Consider the following 19159-nt stretch of genomic DNA (forward strand, 5'->3'; position numbering starts at 1 on the left):
GCACATAGGATAGAAGTGTATTCCAGCCTTTAGCAGAGATGCTTAAGACTCACACACTTTAATTCTGTAGCATCATAGAAGAAAAGGAAATGTGGATCATAAAATAATTGTTTTATGTCACTAATGTTATTTCCCAAAAAAATTATATCATTATTTTTACATGATCAAAATGGAAAGAATTAACAAATGCAAACATCAAGGAAATATATAAGCCTGCTTCAAACAATATTAAGATTACATACTGGGTTCTCTTAAATAATGTTTTTCATTTAATTTAATCTTCCTCATTGAAATTAAAACTTGACTCCACACAGGAAGATGATGCCTAGAATGTATCTCCAGTCCAAAAGCTGGTCTTCAAAATTAAAAGCCATTGGCTTCACAGGGAAACTAAGGTGAAGAACCTGACCAGTGTTCCCTTAAGAAATCATGTATTGGACAAAGCAAAGAAACCAGTGTTCATAAATCCAGAGTAAGTGTAAATCATTTTTATCAGGTCACAACTGGACACTTCAATGGAAGTCCATGGCAAATATTACAAAACCGTATCAAAAGCTCGCTAATCAATTGTAGAAATAGCAGTAAAGGGCTAAGAAGATGCAGTGCTGGTCTGTTCCTCTGTATTTCTGATTTGACAGACAGACAGATCCAGTAGAGCAAGTTCACTGATCTCCTGTAACAGGACATAGAGGTTTGGTGTTCTGCTCTGTCTGAACTGCCTCTCCTCCCTGCTCAGTTTGGGCTTCCTCCCCCTCTCTTCCACCGCCTGGAGGGAAGCCTCTTCTGCCCTGCGCACTACTTCCTGAACCAGCTCAGACCGACCGCCACCAGCTGGCTGGGACTCGGGCTGCACAGGGCAATGGGGCTTGTTTCTGATAAGCTCCAGACACAAGCTGTCGGCATGACAGCGCGACGGTTCTACAGAGATACGAACCTGCGGAGGAAGACAGGCACAAGTGAAAGAAGGAAAACATGATGCTAGAGGATGTAACAGACACATATCTATGACAGTCCAAAGAAAGGTGCCAAAAACAATGGGATTTTTGTTGTTTTATGGCAATATACTTACTGTAACGTGGCTGAAGAGGTAAAAGGTATGAGTTCCAGTGCTAGTGCAGCTGCTGATCCTGTCAGAGTATCTCTGCAATGTCCCAGCTTTCCACTCGCACCTTCCATCTCCATCGACACTGACCACCTGACCCTCTCGATCCTTAAGGTACACAGCTCCCTTCACACCATACCTGTGTGAATAGATAAGTGTTACAGCAGCTTGAAATCAAACATCATGTCCACATTATATGCAGGAGCTGCTTTTGGCGTAGATTTCATTCAAAAGTTTGGGGTCAGAAAGATTTTTTTTTTGTTTAAAAGTAATTATTCTCTTTTTTAATTCACCATTAACCGGTTACAAAACATTGTTAACAAAAGTTTTCTATTTAAAAAAAAAATGCTGTTTTTTTTAAACGTTCTATTCACCAAAGAAAGACAGCATAATTGCCTTCAACACTAGTAATAAGAAGAAATGTTTTCTTGAGCACCAAATTAGCACATTATAATGATTTCTGAAGAAATGGCTGCTAAAAATTCAACTTTCCACAGGAATACATTACATTTTAAAATATATTCAAATACAAGACCTTATTTTACATTTATATCTCACAATAATGCATTTTTGATCAAATAAGATTTGTATGCATAGTAGTGTACACTGCTCTTCATTTTTGTGTGTTAAACTTTCTTTGTCACAAACAATAAGTAATATTCCATAAGCAGTCATTACTGTGGTATGAAGGCAAGAAAGCCGTTAGCTCGGATAGCATAGATGACAGCATCAGCCACACAGCGCTCATCTGTTTTGGAGTCTTTGTCTCTGAAGTAGAGGCACTGGAAGAGCTCTGTGGACTGCTTCTGTGCGTGCTGTGCTGCCTGTCACACAAACAAAGTGTTGAGGTCATTCCCCTACAACTATTTTAATGCAGTTTTACTACAATGAAGTATTGATACAAAAGCCAATGGCTCCCGCTTACTCTGTTTTTATTGTTGATATGTTGAGCTAGTTCCTCGAGTTCTTTGTTACTGGCCAAGGGTTTGGCTAGCGATCCTTCCTTCTCCAGCTGAATAGCAGCCATGAGCAGCCGGTGAACTAATACATCAGCATAGCGTCTGATTGGAGAGGTAAAGTGAGTGTATCGATCCAGAGCAAGACCTGGAAATTACATAAACAGCAAGAATGGATCTTTATATTTTATATTTTTCTTTGTGTTGTTCAAATGTACCCGTATGCCACTATGTCAATTGATGTTTTAAAGGGATAGTTCACTCAAAAATGAAAATTTGTCATAAGTTTCTTTCTCATATTGAACATAAAAGATGATATTTTGAACAATGCTGGCAATCTAACAGTCTTTTTTAAAATATAATATTTATTTATCTTCAGTGGAAGTCAAAGGGGACTAACAAATGTTTGGTTCTTCAAAATATATTCTTTTGTGTCTCAACATAAGAAAGAAACTTATATAGGTTTGGAATGACATTAGAGTGAGTAAATGATGACAAAATGTAAATTGTGGGGTGAACTACAGCTTTAAATCAAGGTGGAATGTTTATTTCATACTACTACTACTACAAACATTAATACAACAACGAGCAACCAGCTACTCTGCTTAACTGAACATCTGTAATCTGTAATAATGAGATTACAAATGATCTGTAATGAAGACAGAATGACAAGCATGTACCATAGTGATAGTACTGTTCTTCTGGGCAGGCTCCTGTAGAGAAGTAAAGGGCATTAGACATTGCCTGGGTGGCCATCATTCTCAATAACCTGTTCACCAGGGGGTCCTGACGATCCACAGCTTGTTCCAGAGAATCAGCAAGAGCTCTGTTTGACCTAGATGAAGCGATGCAGACAAATGTAAATAAACATGCATGTATGCAATCTATCACTGAACATACTGATTAGTATATTATGATTCAATTATAGTCATTAATTTGGTTCTATCTTTATTTAGATATACAATGTTTGTGGAGTCTGTAAGATCAAAAGAAAATACTTTTATTCAGGAAAAGTTTTACTTTTTATTCAACTAATTGAAAGCAACAGTAAAGGCATTTAAAATTTAACAAAAGATGTATTTTTCAAACAAATGCTTTTCTTTTGAAAAACTGTATCATGGTTTCCACAAAAATCTTGAGCAGAACAACTGTTTTCAACACTGATAATAATAAGAAATAGTTTCTTGAACACCAAGTCGGTATATTAGAATGATTTCTGAAAGACACTGAAGATTGAAGTTATAGCTGCTGAAAATTCAGAGTTATTTTAGAGTATCACAGTTTGTATTCTATTTTTGATCAAATACATACACAGCCTCGGCAATATTTCAAATTATACCCAAAGTTTTGAGAATTATTTTTACCTTGTATCAATACTGAAGCCACGGGCCTTGGCACAGTCGATGAGCTGACTGAAGAACTCCTGTTTGGGTGGTGGGTGATGACGCAGGAGAGCCTGGTGTGGAAAGCTCTCCTGTATCTTGCGTGCCACCCAGTGGTTGGCATAGATCATACACTCTGCCACAGTCTCATGTACTTCCAGAGGTTGTTTGGGAACAAGTGCTGTAATGTTCTTCTCCTCATCCAGCTGAGCCCTCACCTCCACCCCCTCCAACTCCAGAGCACCACCCTTATCTCTCTGTGCACGGAGGTGTCTGGCCACCCTCGTCAGGGTCTCTAGGGCCTGCAAGAGTTCAACAAGTTTCTGGTCTCGCTGTGAACCCTTGAGCCGGCTTAGCTCAGGTACCTCAACCTCCTCGCCATTCAGCAGACTCTGGGCCAGCTCATAGTGAAGCTGATAGGAGGAGCGGATCAGAGTACGACCGTACCAAACTGTACACACATCCAGAGTCTCAGCATCCAGCTCCCACAGCACACTCATGGCATAGCTGGAACATATCACAAAGTGATTCCCTGTTATTTTCTATTAAAGAATACAGATTCCAGCAGGATATAAGGTGGTCACCTTTTAAGTCTCAAAAAGCAGGGAGAGGTTTGTGTGTTACTCACCGGTCCACTCCTCCAAGGAGGGAGCACAGGTCAGCACTCAGAACTGCTGGCAGCATGTCATACCTGCGGTCAGCCAGGTAGTAAGTGGTTGCCCTGGGTTTAGAAAAGAAAGATGCAACTCATTTATTGTATACTTTAGTTACTGTAGTAGATTTTTTTTTTTTAAATATATATAGAAATTCAAATTCATCACAGAAATTTGATAATAAACAAACTACCATTTAAACGTTTGGGGTCAGTAAAGGCTTGTTCACACCAAGAACATATAACTACAATGATAATGATAAAGGTTTAATCATTCTAATTCTAATTCTAATTCTAATTCTATAGAGAATAGGGAAGTCTGCACAAGAACTATAACGGCACAGAACAACGATATCATTAAAATCTCTTTCTTAACAATTTTATTTTCCAGCTGATGAATGATGTAGACATAAACAGCCAATCAGAATCCACCAGACTCGAGCTTGAGCATTTAAAGCAGTCGAAACCACTGCAGTGTGCATTTATAATAAAATGTGATAATTCTTGGTGTAAATAAGCCTTGCGATTTCTTTTACATCTATACTTTTATTAAGCAAGGACGCAATTTGAAAAAAGGTGACATTTATGTTACAAAAGATTCCTATTTCAAATAAATGTTCTTTCAAGCTTTCTATTCACCAAAATATCCTTAAAAAAGTGTCACATGATTTCCACAAAAAAAATGAAGCAGCAATAAAAAAAAATGTTTCTTAAGCTCCAAATCAGCATTTAAGAATGATTCCCTGAATAACCATGTGACAGAAAAGTGGAGTAATGGCCACTGAAAATTCAGCTTTGCCATCACAAAAATAAATGACATTTACAAATGTATTAAAATACAAAAGAACATAATAAATACACTCAACAATAATATACTTTATTAATCCACCTCTATATTTTGAGTAACTGGCAAAGTTCCATACCTTGACCGTGCCTCTAGATCTGTAAGAGAGCCCTCCCTGACAAAGTAAGTGACATCGGCAATGTGGACGCCCAGCTCTAACCGCTTTCCCCCAGGCAGAGTCCGCACAGACAAGGTATCATCCACATCCTCACAGCCCTTGGGATCGATACTGAAAACCAGGTGTGTTTCTCTCAGGTCCCGCCGAGACGACACTTCACTGCTGTCCATCTGCCACCGGTTCTCCTCAGTGTTAACCGGCATCTCTCGCAACTGAAGGAATTTTTTTATAGTAATACACCTTGTACTTTTTTAAAGGCTTTATTATTTATGATTCACTCTTTTCGTAAGGCAAAACAGTATAAAATTCTGAAATGATTTCAATCATATGCAGACATTATGACCCCACCTGTGCCTCTGAGAATGGTGGGACATGGATAGAGTTCTCCAACAGTATGGTCTGAATCTCAGTCTCCAGCTCGCCTGCTTTCCCCAGGACCCTCACACAGTGGCCACTGGGGTACACAGAAGTACTTTCCCACGAATCCAGACGCACAATCACTCTTTGATCCTACAAAGAGAAGAAATATTACATTAGATTTAATATATTAATTATGTATCTCATGCTCACCAAAGGCTGCATTTATTTAAACAAAAATACAGCAAAACAAGAGTAATATTGTGAAATATGACGAACTGTCTGGTATTTAAGATGCAATTTAAAATGTATTTTAAAATGCAATTTATCATATAATATAATTAACCATTAACAACATTTGTGTTGCATTTTGAGTAATATGTGAGAAATTTTTTCACTGATGAATAAAAAGTTCAAAAGAAATGCATTAATTTAGACTTCTTTACGGTCACTTTTAGTACTTTCTCAAGGTTTGAGTACTAACAAAGGTTGTCAACAATAATGTAACCACTGCACTTGCAGCAACAAAGATCTGCTAATCAACCATATTGCATTTAAAATGCTAAATTATATCTCCACCTGCAAAGCCTCAGCCTGCTGTGTGCTGATCCGGATTTTAGGGATGCGGTAGTCCCATGGAATAACCAGAATCTTTTGTGAATTTCGACTCTGTGACTGCACCTCCTCAAGAGGAGGAAAAGTCACAACGTAGTCTCTCCAGTTCCTCTGCAGAATACCCACCACCCTGCCTACAGGAAAGAGAGGAGAGAGTCAAAAAACAACCACAACTTATAGAACAGCGAGGTCCAAAAATCTGCTCCCACACTGAAACTTTGGAAATGTTCTCACCTGAACCTGAGTTACCTGAAAGATGTTAAATGAAGAACACATTTTTTCAATAGATGTTTCACTCAAACACATAATAACATATGTAAATAATAATAAAAGCATTTTCACCAGTGGTTTTCAGACTTTGGACACCAGCGTATGTGTACATACATTCATCTGTCTTCATGTGTATCAGTCAGTCTTCACACTCTGCTCAGAATGTAGATAAGTTGTAATCATCATATACCCATGATCACCTGAGGGCATGGGCTGACTCTGTGTTTCCTCCAGTGGCTGCTCCTCCCCTTGACCCTCTGTTAGTGCCATAGTCCTGCCTTTCCACTCATTACGGGGCAACAGCTCTATGACAACCATGTCTCCATGCACTGCCCGGTTACGAAGCTTTGCTCCATTGATCAGCACATCACTATTTAGATCTAAAAACACATGATCACACAGGCAGGATCAAAGATAAAATACCATAATATCATCAGTATCAAAAAGAGCGTCAGTAATAAGTCAGATTTGAATGACTGATACAAGGTTTGTTGGTAACAACCTGTATTTTTGCTGGCTGAACCCTCGTAACGGACAAAAGCCTCATTCTGTGCTCGATGTTTGTTCACACTGAGGATGCCCTTTAAGGGAAAAGAGTGAGTTTGGAATGTAGTTTAAATAAGCCTCTACCAAGAAAGAGATCTGGTTTAAATAACAGGAGTGAGAAGCACTTACCTGGATGTACCTGCCAGATTTTATTCCAGCCTCCAGCACCTCTGCAGGCAGGTGTTCAGTGTACACCTTCTCTACTGCCTCACTCTCTCGCTCCTGCAGGGTCTGAGCAATGGAGCTGTACAGATCATGGGCAGCCTGCAGGTCCGGCCAGAAACTTAACAGGTACTCCTAGAATGTAGTTCACTGGTGTTAACAATGGACAAGTATGTTGGTCTCATTTATTGCACTCATCCGTGAAATGCAAAACAGAGTAATCCCAGCTCTTGACATATTTTTTCACAAGTTCATATTATGTATGGATAATGTATAACCAGCCAGTAACTATCACAAAATAAATCCTGAAAGATTGATCATACCTTATCCTAAATAAATAAATGAACATGAAAAATAGATTATTGAAACTAAATAATTATTTTATGTGGGGGGAAAAAAGAAACCACGTCGGTTCTACAATTTAATGGTTATGACTCCAAAAAGATATTGACAGTTCAACATCACATATTTCACAGGACATAAAGTAAAAGAATATACCTGAGTTGAGATGACATACACTCCACTGTTTAAGGCACTGAATTCTGAAATAGCATCATTATCTTCTGTAATCATGACCACCGGCTGGAGTCCAGCTAGATGATTATAGTACCAAACTGCTGCATTGTACACATTTCTGAAACAGAATGCAGATTTTTTTTTTTTTTTTCGCAGCTCAGGTCTATAAAGTGTCTGAAGAAATTCACTAGCACATCTATTGTATATTGAAAGTCAAAGTGCATGACATTCTTTACACCTGAGGTTGATTCAAAAAGAATACTTTTATTATACTATAGCCAAGGTTTTCAAAGTGTTGGGCGCACCTATCACAAGGCTTGTGCTTATTTGTATTAATAATGCTTTAAATAAATGTTTTTTATATAGTGTTGTTGCACTATATACATACATTTTGACCTATGAAAATTAAAAAGCATTTTTTATATGATTGAAAATTAGTACCGAAGGAGAGGGTGGGGAGGTGCCATTGTGAATGTGTTGTCAAAAGGGAAGCCCACTGTCTTTGACTTCGAAAAGGCCTGCTCTATAGTCTATTAATACTCTCAATAACCTTTTCTCAAAGTAAACAATGCATAAAAGAGAGTGTAATACTCTATAGTCAGGACTCACCTTGTATGCCATTTGTCCTGAGACTCGCCCTTGTCTCTGGGGCAGTAGCAGTACTGCTGAAACTCATTGGCAAACAGCACACAATCATGGCGAGGGTCCTTCAGCAAAGCACGCAGTCTGTTATAGTGCCTGTACAAGACAAAACAAAATGCAACTATAAAAACAACCTGTAAAACTAAGTAACCATTCCAATTTTATTGAGGAAATTTTCCAGTTTTATTCACCAATACTTGGTTTAGTTAATAAGTACATTAAAATCTGATGTCAAAAATGATATTTGAGGGGTTGACCTGCGTCCCCGGGTGTGCTGAACAGTCTGGTAGGCTGTCTGGGTAAATACGATCCCCTGCAGCTCCCTGAACTCCAGGATCTCCAGGAAATCCCGAACCACCCCCACATCGGGAACCACATAGTGGGTCACATCTCCAGACAGCACCTTCCCATCTATTGAAGCGCAAATGGTAAATATTATATTGCAAACCATTATTATCTTATGAGCTAAATTCGGAACTCATATATTCAGAACATATACACACACACGCACACACACACACACACACACACACACACATATATATATACATATATATATATATATATATATATATATATATATATATATATATATATATATATATATATAATACTACCTCAAACACAGAAAACATTATTTGTAGGAAGAACTACCAAACTACCATGATGTACTGTCTGTCTGATTACTGCAAATAATGTTTTTTGTTGTTTTTACCCTGCAATAAATGTTTGCATGTTTGAATAATTCTCTAAGGTAAGTCACTGATCATTACTAGTTCAAGGTGAATAAAGGGTGAAGTAGGACCACGTCATTTATTCAGTTACTGAACATCTAAGAACATTAAGCTCAACCTAAATGAGATGATCGATTCTGACATCATTCCAGAAAATATATATATATATTACTGTAATGAGCCAAATGGCAAAGATTTCTGAGTCGATGTTAGTTAACAATTCGTAAACCTATAACTAGATCACTTTAAAGACCACACTTTATAAAATTACCTGTTGTTAGCTACCTATCTGTTTGTATACTGATCTATTCACTATAGTGATAATGAATTATAATGTTAACAAAGACGTGTTTCATGTTGTTGTTGATGTTCTCCCTACCGTTAAGACAGTCCGCTTGACAGAGGGAGCTCCCACAGGGCACCTGCTCCCTCACATAGTGCTCCCGAACCACACGGACCTTTCTACCCTTCGAGCTGTTCAAATGTAACACTTTCTCGGTCTTAATCATGATCGGACCTTCCATAAACCACTATTGGTAACATTCAATAGCCAGGTTCCTCCATTCTTCTTTAGCAAGTTTATCTAAATGTTTTTACGTTAGAAAGGAACCTGCGCCATCTACAGGACTGGAGGACGCAAACAAGCTCACACTGCTTCATGTGTTTTGTTGGTCTAGTCTTAATAATAATTTGATTATACAACAATCAGACACGGAGACAAGTGTTATTTTATCATTTTATTATTTATAATAATCTCAGAACCTACTGTGATGTTTATTCTCTATTTAGTCTAGAGCGTTTGTAAACTAAAACAAATCACCAAATATTATAGGCACAGAAGAAAGGTATCAGGCCAGAGTCTGAAAATTCCAAATGGGAAAAAGCCTATAGATGTTTTCCCAGTTCACCGACATAATCTTGATCCTCTAAACCAAAACTGCAGTGCATAGAGAAATTGTGTCATAATGCTGATAACTTTCACCATCTTGCATATAGAAGTTTTGGCATGATGCAATAATTATGTCAAGTAAACAACCTTCTTGAACAATAAGAAGCAGACATACAATCCAATACTTTGAGTTCCAGTAAAAAGTGTCCAGTATAGAAACATTCTTCAGATTTTGGTTCTGTCAGATAGTCTAAAACAGTCAAACAAAAGACACTACTTAACATTAAAAAATAAATGTTTTGATTGTTCAGTTATATAAAATTGCCTTTGGCTAATCACTTTAAAAATGACAATAATTTCTTAATTACATCTTTTTGTCTTCACATGGGTGAAAATTAAATAAAATGTCTTTGGCATCACAGATTTGTTCTCATTTTGAATGTCCCTGTGGAAAGTTGGTCATCTGGATGTTGTCTCCTTGTAGTCCTGGGTTGTAGTAACCAAATCCATCAAACTTCAGGTCTAGTGGTTCACTGTTATCCAGTCTGAGAACTTTGAAAAAATTAGAAAAAAATTATATGAATGAGTGCATCAGAGTGAAAAAAATGATTCTGTATAATGTTCATAGAAGCCCTCACATATATACACAGGGATCTTGGTTCAGAGTGATGCAAATAATGACAGGTGAGTTTTATATTACCTGGATCAGGAGACATCGATTCCACCAGTTTTCGGTGCGAGAAATCTCTTTGGTTCCTTCGATTCAGGATGATAAATGCTCCCAAGGCCAGGACCCCCACTACAATCCCAAGGACTAAGACGATGGTCCATGCCTGCCCATTCTTGCTTTTGGTTCCATCTGAAACATCTGAAGATAAACCTGTAAAAACATATTTGAAGTTTAATTTAATTTTAATTTATTATCACAACAAAGCAACCCTTGACCACATTAGCGATTAAAAAAACACATTTAGGATTGAGTAATATAGCGGTTGCCTTTACCAAGAAGTTACTTGCTTAAAAATGGTCATGAATCAATTCAGACCAACACCATCAGATGTCTTACAATTATTAAAGTTTATTACAATTACCTCCTGCAATTTATTAGTATGTACTTCAGGCCCAAACCATAAATCTGAATATATGAAAATTATTCTGAACTTGCAAAAATAACTCTGACGCCAGTATCTGCAGGGTGAACACCACTCTAACTGTGAGGAAACTGTGAAGTGTCAGTAACTAGACACTCTGGCCAAGAGCAGAGGACAAAGAAAGACCGAAATCCAATCCAACTTGGACTGCAACAGCAATTATGTCTTTTATGACTGAATTAAGAAGCTAAGAATGAGGGTTAGCTTGAGGGGTGAAATAAAAAGATTTGTGTGATCTTGGTGCTAAGGAACTGGAGAGTGAAATAATGCTAATAAAAGGTCAAAACACTATCAGTGACCCAGATGTGGAGTGAGAATTCTATTTCAGTTAAAAAATTTGGTTTATTATCATATCACTTTAACACCTACTGCTCAAAAGTTCAAAAGGGATCTGCAAGATTTGTAAAGTTTTCTAAAGAGATATCTTACACTTGCAAAGGCTGCAATATTTAAACAAAATATTTTCATTATTTCCAATAACTGTTTTCTATTTTTAATATATTTTTTAAATGTATGCCCGTGATGGCAAAGCCAAATTTCAGTATCATTACTTCAGTCTTCAGTGTCACATTATCCTTTAGAAATTATTCTAATATGCAGATTTAGTGTTGAAGAAACATTTCTTATAACAATCAAAGCTGTGCTGCTCCGTTAAATAAAAGCGCTGATGCATCAAATGACAAAACCTCTCAGTCTCTTTTTATAAACACTGATTATTGGCGATTGATTAACACTGATTTGTGAGTCTCACCTCTTCCAGAACTCTCTCTGGCTTCAATAGATTTGTTCTGGTTTAATTCTGTATCCTCTGGGGCATCAGTCGTGACGTCTTCTGGGTAGGCAGGTGGAATTGAAAATGCTGTAGTTCTGTATACTGGTGGTTCGGTTGGACTCAATGTAGTTTGGTTCTGGACGCTTTCATCTTTTGTTGTGGTGGTTGAACTTTCACTAGTGCTGCTGGTGGGTAAGTCATCTGAGGGAAAATATCCTGAACCTGATTCATTATGGCTGCTCTCTGCTATGGTAGTCTCAGGTTGTGGAGTGGTATATGTGTCATTAAGAGCAGATTCTGGCTCCGCTGTGGAAGTAGTTGTGGCTGTGTCTTGTGTCAGTGTTTCATTGGATTCTGCTGATGTATTTGGGAACTCAGAACTTGAATTAAGTGCCATCATTGTAGGTGTTGTAGCAATGGGACCCTCAGAACTAGTTTCCTCTTCACTAACAGACTGCCGAAAGCTCTGATCCAGTTTTGTGGAATTCTGCCCTCCTCCTAGACTGAAATAAACTGAGCCAAATGTTTGTCCTCCACCTTCTGAACTGTTCTCTGGATTGGCTTGTGCATTCTCATTGCTTTGTATGTTTTCCGTGCTTGGTTGAGGGGTTATTTCCTCACTAAATGTTTGTTCTCCACTGTTGTCTGTAGTCTCCTCACTTCTATTCCAGCTATCAGGTATCTGGGTGGACACTTGTTGAAGTATCAAGAGGAGTGCAAGTGTGATTCCTAGTGGCAATTTCATATTTGGTTCCTCTACCTGCCAAAATAAGACATGTTACTGTGTGGAGTGAATGATTATATCACAAAAACATAAGCAATGCAATGCAACATAAGTTATTGCATAAGTAGATATCATGCTGGCATTGATCAAAAGATAAATGCTGCCAAAATTAATCAACATTTGGGAGAAGCAAAACTTGTTGAGGTCTCTCTATATACAATGAAAGTTTTCTTTCTCAGAAACCTGTATTTAGCAGCCCTTTGTTTCACTCCCATGAGTCATTTTCACTGAAGTGTATCTAAGCCCTCTTGATGCAAGAAAAATGTACGCCATTCAACCCTGTCAGTACATTGCAATAACAGGAGGTGAGCATACAGTATTCTGTATTCTGTGTATGGTATACAATGTACACACCCAAAATGTATTTAGATGCACATTTTGAGGGAAATTATGACAAAACAAAACACAAAGAACAAAGTGATGCTCATAAAAATGTTTGTATAATGACGTGGCATGATGATGTCAGTAATTGGTATCTATACAGACGCACCTACACTTAACACTTCACACTTAGGCCTATTCCTGTTTGTCCAGTTTATCTGCCATCATTTATTGTTGCCGGCCACCAACAACAGTATAATTAAACTGTGATAATGTTAGAGAAATGAAAGTGTTTGTAGGAATAAATAGTATTTGGGCTTCACATCTGTGTCCGGCTTTTATGTGTATTTAGTATATAGAGCATTTGATCTGGCATGTCATATCTGAACCAAATGCTGATTTCTAGTTGTGTAATTATTGTTATTACTTACAACTACTATAAAATGATTGTATCAAATCAATTATAACACTGTTCTTTATTTTATGGTCAGTTTATAATTTATATATTTGTCAGTTATTATTATTATTATATTTTATGTTAGCTGGCATTATTCTAAGGCAACATGTAAAGTCAAGATGAAAATTTTCCAATTTTGAAAAAAGTTAAAGCACACGTCTGTTAAATTAGAAATCTAATATATCACCATTTTTAGACAGTTCTGATTCCCTCCTGGAGGAAGACCTTCTATTATTAATCTTGAGATTCTTAAGAATGTGCCAGAACAGGTTTCCCAGAACTGATTCTGTGGTGTCTCGTACGTGGAAGTGTGAGACAGCAGTCATATGATGTCAACAATACAATGTACTGAGAAGAAACGTGTGGTTAAGCTACAATATAACATATATTCCAAACATCTCTTTAAGGAATACATTTTTGATTCATTGTTTATTAGATAAAAGTTAATCAGTTTATCCATAAAAACGTAATAATATATGTAATTTATAGGTATGTGGCAACATTCGTCAAAGGTAATTTATTTTTTAATTTTTAAGTTATTTGTAATCAAGACTTCCTTTAATAGATACAAATTTCAGTAGCCTTCATACACTTGTCATCTAATACCTACTCTCTCCATTTCACACCAAACTAAGCCAGATGAAATTTAAAGCAGCACCTCAACAGGCTTCTATGTATAAAAAATTAAAACTGTGTACCTACCTGAGCGCTGCCTGTTGGACTCGGGTGAGATGATCGAGGCAGGTTGTAAAAGTAAAATGGTTTGAGATTTCAGAGCGTGTGCATCTAGAGACAAGAGGCAAGGGGAGGGATCTGTCTCGCTTGTGGCTACCTGGGAACTGGCCTTTCCAGAATTTGCACCTGTAAACCACACCTCTCCATCAAACGTCAGATGCAAATAAAGCACTCATCTGCGTCAATTGTAAATAGGACTGAAACTCAACGTCAATCTCCATTCTCACGTCAGTCATACACACCTCTTCAGTGTACACAGGTTTATCCTGGAGCTAGGTTTTGAAGTCTTTGAACGACTAACATTCCCTGAAGGGAGGAGCACCTGACACACTGGGCCTCCGAGCATTCCTCCCATGCCCTGTGTCCATGGCAACACACAGGTGGCTCAGATCTGCTTTCCTCCAGTAACAAAAGACACATGCTATTTTTACATGACTTATGACCATGTGTGTCATATGGCTGTCTTTAGTGGGGTCATAGGTTGCATTTTAACAATGTCATACTGGAATGGTGAAACATTTGTACTTCTTTATGAAGAATAGTTTATGTCACTAATGGTTTATCATGGGCCTGAATTGTAAATATCTGACTGTGAACAACCTGTGAAATATCATATACTGGTAGAGTGGACACACTGGCCAAAGGACTTGCTCTTCCAATAATGGCCCAGCAGAGGGCAGAGTGTATTATCATTTTTTTCTGTTCTGTAGGGAACAGTCACATGATTGTTCTTACATTAAAAGTAACACATTTTTCATTTGCTTTAATTTTTTTTTTTTTTTTTTTTTTGTAGAAGGTTAATTCTACATTTGTCAGGCCAACAAAATGGTAAGTACAGCATATTAAAGGTACTATCAAAGATAGTTTTTTTTTTCGTACTTATTCTCAGTTCTTAAAGTTTAACATACTGAGTATAGAATAGTGACAGCCTGCTATAAGGATGGTAATGATATGTTTAATATAGGCTATGCCATTGTTATCATGCCAGAAGCTGTGAAATTATAGTTACATTACAGCTGTATAACCTCTTTTTGTAAAGAAAGAAAAGTTTTGTCAATTTTATTTCAGGCTAAAAAAAGAAAAAAGTTAACGTCAATAAAATATAGCAAAATAAAAAAACAAAATACAAAATTTATAGACTATATAACAAAAATAAAAATGTTTTGTTTTGCCGACATGGAAAAAAACCTATATAAACATATATGTTTCAATATAGGTTTTGATATAGGTTTTTAATATGTGACATTTATAAAATTGGCCATTTAACTATATTATATGTACATATAGGTACATATATGTTTACCTATAATAGTAAAATTAAAATCCATAGCTGCTAGGCAACATAAATAAAAGTCCAAAATGTAGACTAAAATGTACATGTATTTACTCAAAATTAATAAAATAGTAAAAAACAAAAAATATAGTACAAGAACAAAATAAGACAAAAAACCTGCTAGGCAACATAAATAAGTCCAAAATATGGAAGTGTACATTATGTATTTACAAGAACAATCAAATAGTACAAGAACAAAAATAAGACCAAAAAACTGAACAGAAAAAAAAATAAATCTTTATTATATAGGTTTCATACATGCGCATATATCCACATATAGGTTCTTTCCAAGTGGGTGTGGCTGGATAAAAATATATATGTCTGATTTGGTAAATAAAAAAAAAAAAAATAAAGAACAGAATTTATTAAAGCAATGTTTCCACCTTTAAATGATTATTAGTCAGTAACTATCAATTTGTAATAGACTACAGACTGTCCTGACCCAGATTCACTGCAAACTGATGTTTGCTCAGGCTCATTTCCCAAAATGGCTTAATTTTTATAGAGAAGAACAAAGTCAGCAGTTTAATTGTTCTGAGCAAATAGTTTGATTGTAGAATGGGTGTGGGTGAACCAACTCAGACAATGAGGTGTCTCAACTTCATTAACATTGTAACGTCGCAGAGACGAGATGAGGCAAACTGGGATTAGTGATGTTTGATTCTTAAATGAATCGTTCTTTTAAGACAGTTCTCAGGAAGTAACTGGTTAAGCCGGTTCACAAAATCGAACTGAATCGAACTTTAGTTCCGGGTTGATGACGCAAGACTCACAGCCGAAAACTTCGGGCATGTGACTTGCTGCCTTGCTGTCTAATTAGGCAATGACTTTGCAGGCAGCGTTTTTGCCCGAAGGCACCTCATGAAAATAATTTTGTACAGGCTTCTGAGGCGGAGTAATGGTTTAATGATCTACAGCAAAATATAGAGAGCTTTGGTGATAACTAAGTGGATATTTCATTACTGCAATATTAATTTCTCACTATAAATTACATAAAAAGTGGAAAACGTTCTTCAGAAACATACATTTACACACAAACTGACCACCGACCGAAAGTTTCAGATGCCATCTTTATTCTTTGGCTTAACTGTCACAGAATGCAACTCAAAGGATTGTGGGATATCAAAGGCAGCGAAGGATACATCTATGCTGCCTTAAAAACCGGCCAGATAAAGGCATCTCAGGAGACAGGAAATGTTGTAGGTTAGTCAATCGCATCTGACATACAGGATCCGCAAATGAAACGGACTACTGACAGCATTAACTTAAGTGAATGTGTTGTAATCAGCTATGTGCAGTCACACAATTAACATTGCATTTGAGTGTTTCAATGTGTTGAGATAAAATGACTTTATTTTAATGTTTCATTGATACAACACGGCATTGAGCTGTTATAAAATAACTGCGTAGTATTGCTTGATGACGCCAGAAAACAATGAATCGACTTTTTGAAACGGTTCAAAGATCCGAACTGTCCAAAAAGAAGCTATAATTTATATTTCATTAATTTAGGGAAATGACTTAAACCTCAAGGGACTATTTGGCCAAACAACTTATTCCTGCTTGAAAAGCAAAATGTTATTGATAGTGTAAAAAACATCAACTTTGAAGCACATGGCAGAGGTGGATCTACGTGTTGGCAAAATACAGTCTTGCCACCCCATTTATAAATCCGATAATATATTTTAAGAATATTTTATGTTCATAGCCTTCACGTTGAAGGCCAAGGAGACCCACACCAAACTCCTCTCAAACAGGAATCGGTGATTTAGAATCCCCTTCCCCTCACAGTCACAATGGTTTCACCCATCACTAGCACGGCAGCGACCCCCGTGAAATTTCACCAGTCAGTGGCAGCAGGGCAGCTTGGGCAGGCTCCACAGTGCATCTGTCTGCAGTACGCAGTGTCTTGGAGAAGAGAGTTTGATAAGCAGTTAGCAGTGAGTTTAGAGGTAAGTTTGATACCAAGTCCATAAGCAGACAGTTAACCCTGCAACAGCCACATTGTTACGTTATTTACATCCGCAATACTTTGTTGTCTCATCAAATTGTTCTATGATCGTCAGGTCAGATAAGAGATACAAATCTCTTTGTATACTACTGCTGTAACAAAATTGGCATGCATCCACTTTCCCAGCATCTATGACCATCCAATTTAGAAAAATGGTCTACATGCCAAATTAAACTGAGATATTTAAGCGGTGTTATAAGCTGGTGATTCACAAGCACTGCACGTTTGACTCACATGGACTGTAGTGTAGAGAACAAAACGTATTCAATGAAAACCGTAGCATTTTAAATTATGAATAATGTCCATGCCCCCCCTCCTGAAACCTATGCATTTTTCCTTACCACTATTTTTTAAATAGTTGTTTAATGATTTTAATGGAATCTGAACCTGAACTGGAACCATTAGGTGGAACTGGAACCAGAACCAGAACCGGAAAACTTCTAACGATTCCCAACCCTAGTGAGAAGACATTACAATAGTCCACCCTGCAGGTGATAAAAGCATGAACACGTTTCTCCAAGTCTTGACAGGAAACAAAACATCTAATTCTTGCAATGCTTTTGAGATGATATGCTTTGATATGACTACTGAAACTAAGGTCTGTCTCCAGAATCACAACAAGATTCTTGACTTGACCTCTAGAGTCAATGTACTGTATGTATTCACCTTGAGAACTCCATCTTTGCTTCCAAATGCAATGACTTCAGTTTTCTCCTTGTTTAACTGAAGAAGGCTCTGGCACATCCAAATGTTAATTTCATCAGTTCATTGGCAGAGGGAGTCAATGGTGCTGTAGTCATTTTGCGATAAGGCTAAGTAAATTTTAGTATCATCAGCATAGCTGTGATAGGCAATTTGGTTCTTTTCTTATTATTTGAGTGGTAGCATATACAGGATTAACAAGAGCGGTGCAAGAATTGACCCTTGTGGGACTCCTCATGTCATGGACATCCACTTAGAAGATATAGGTTATTATGTGAGTATATGAGAGTATAAGTCTAAGTATGACCTGAACCAATTGAGAACCAGTCCAGAAAGCATGACCCAGTTTTCTAGTGTCTGTAGAAGTATGTTATGATCAACAGTGTCAAACGCAGCACTGAGATCTAGTAATACCAGCACTGATATTTTGTCAGAATCTAAATTTAAGCGAATATTATCCAGGTATCTATTTTGAGTTTAAGTAGTTGTTCAGCTGCTTAAAAACTACCTTTTCAATAATCTTGCCAATAAAAGGAAGATTTGATATTGGTTTATATTTGCTCAATATGGTGTTATCAAGATTGCTCTTTTCAGAAGGGCCTCAACAACTGCAGTTTAGTTATAAACTGTAACAGTATGAAAAGTTTAAGTTTAGGATGTTCAGGGTTCATTCTGACTCTGTGCTGCAATAAACATCTTCATCAAGACCTTCAGTGTCCTTATCATTTATTCGTACACCTTTGTTTAAAATACAAAGGAACAAATCAGTTGAAATTATCTTAAGTGTTTAAAAAAGGTTTAGAAAATTTAGGAAAATTTTAAATGTATTTGCCTTCAGGTCATCCAAGATGTAGATGAATTCGTTTTTTCATTGAAAATGCAAAAATTAAATGTTAAATGTTGTTAAAATATTTAACATAATTATCACACAATTAGAAATGATTGATAATTATTAATAAATAAACTTCTCCGGGGAAAAGTCATGACAAAATAAAAAAGACTGGCAGTGTTTCTCAATGTGGGCTGTTTTCTGTTGGAAATTTTGCTTTATTTGCTTTCTTGACCCTTTAAATTAGGCAACTTCTGTCCAAGCGTTTTCAGTTTACAC

The 19159-nt window shown here is 36.9% G+C and overlaps 2 protein-coding genes across 2 annotated transcripts; both read right to left on the reverse strand.

The window, feature by feature from the left end:
- Nucleotides 1-107: 107 nt before the first annotated feature.
- Nucleotides 108-9478, reverse strand: dis3l (DIS3 like exosome 3'-5' exoribonuclease). The gene is made up of 17 exons (XM_026267504.1): nucleotides 9276-9478; nucleotides 8420-8573; nucleotides 8130-8258; nucleotides 7503-7638; nucleotides 6972-7139; nucleotides 6799-6877; nucleotides 6497-6676; nucleotides 5991-6160; nucleotides 5403-5564; nucleotides 5016-5266; nucleotides 4069-4161; nucleotides 3423-3947; nucleotides 2739-2893; nucleotides 2028-2206; nucleotides 1781-1926; nucleotides 1070-1241; nucleotides 108-934 (listed from the first exon to the last, which is right to left on the reverse strand). Exons 1-17 carry the CDS (start codon nucleotides 9418-9420, stop codon nucleotides 590-592), a joined length of 3189 nt encoding a protein of 1062 aa, XP_026123289.1. The 5' UTR covers nucleotides 9421-9478; the 3' UTR covers nucleotides 108-589.
- A 600-nt stretch (nucleotides 9479-10078) lies between these two features.
- LOC113106015 (mucin-15) lies at nucleotides 10079-14117 on the reverse strand. Its single transcript, XM_026267511.1, has 4 exons — nucleotides 13973-14117; nucleotides 11688-12468; nucleotides 10486-10665; nucleotides 10079-10337 (listed from the first exon to the last, which is right to left on the reverse strand). Exons 2-4 carry the CDS (start codon nucleotides 12451-12453, stop codon nucleotides 10216-10218), a joined length of 1068 nt encoding a protein of 355 aa, XP_026123296.1. The 5' UTR covers nucleotides 12454-12468; nucleotides 13973-14117; the 3' UTR covers nucleotides 10079-10215.
- Between the last annotated feature and the right edge of the window lie 5042 nt (nucleotides 14118-19159).

This window comes from Carassius auratus, chromosome 7 (assembly GCF_003368295.1).
Source record: "Carassius auratus strain Wakin chromosome 7, ASM336829v1, whole genome shotgun sequence".
Lineage (NCBI taxonomy): Eukaryota > Metazoa > Chordata > Actinopteri > Cypriniformes > Cyprinidae > Carassius > Carassius auratus.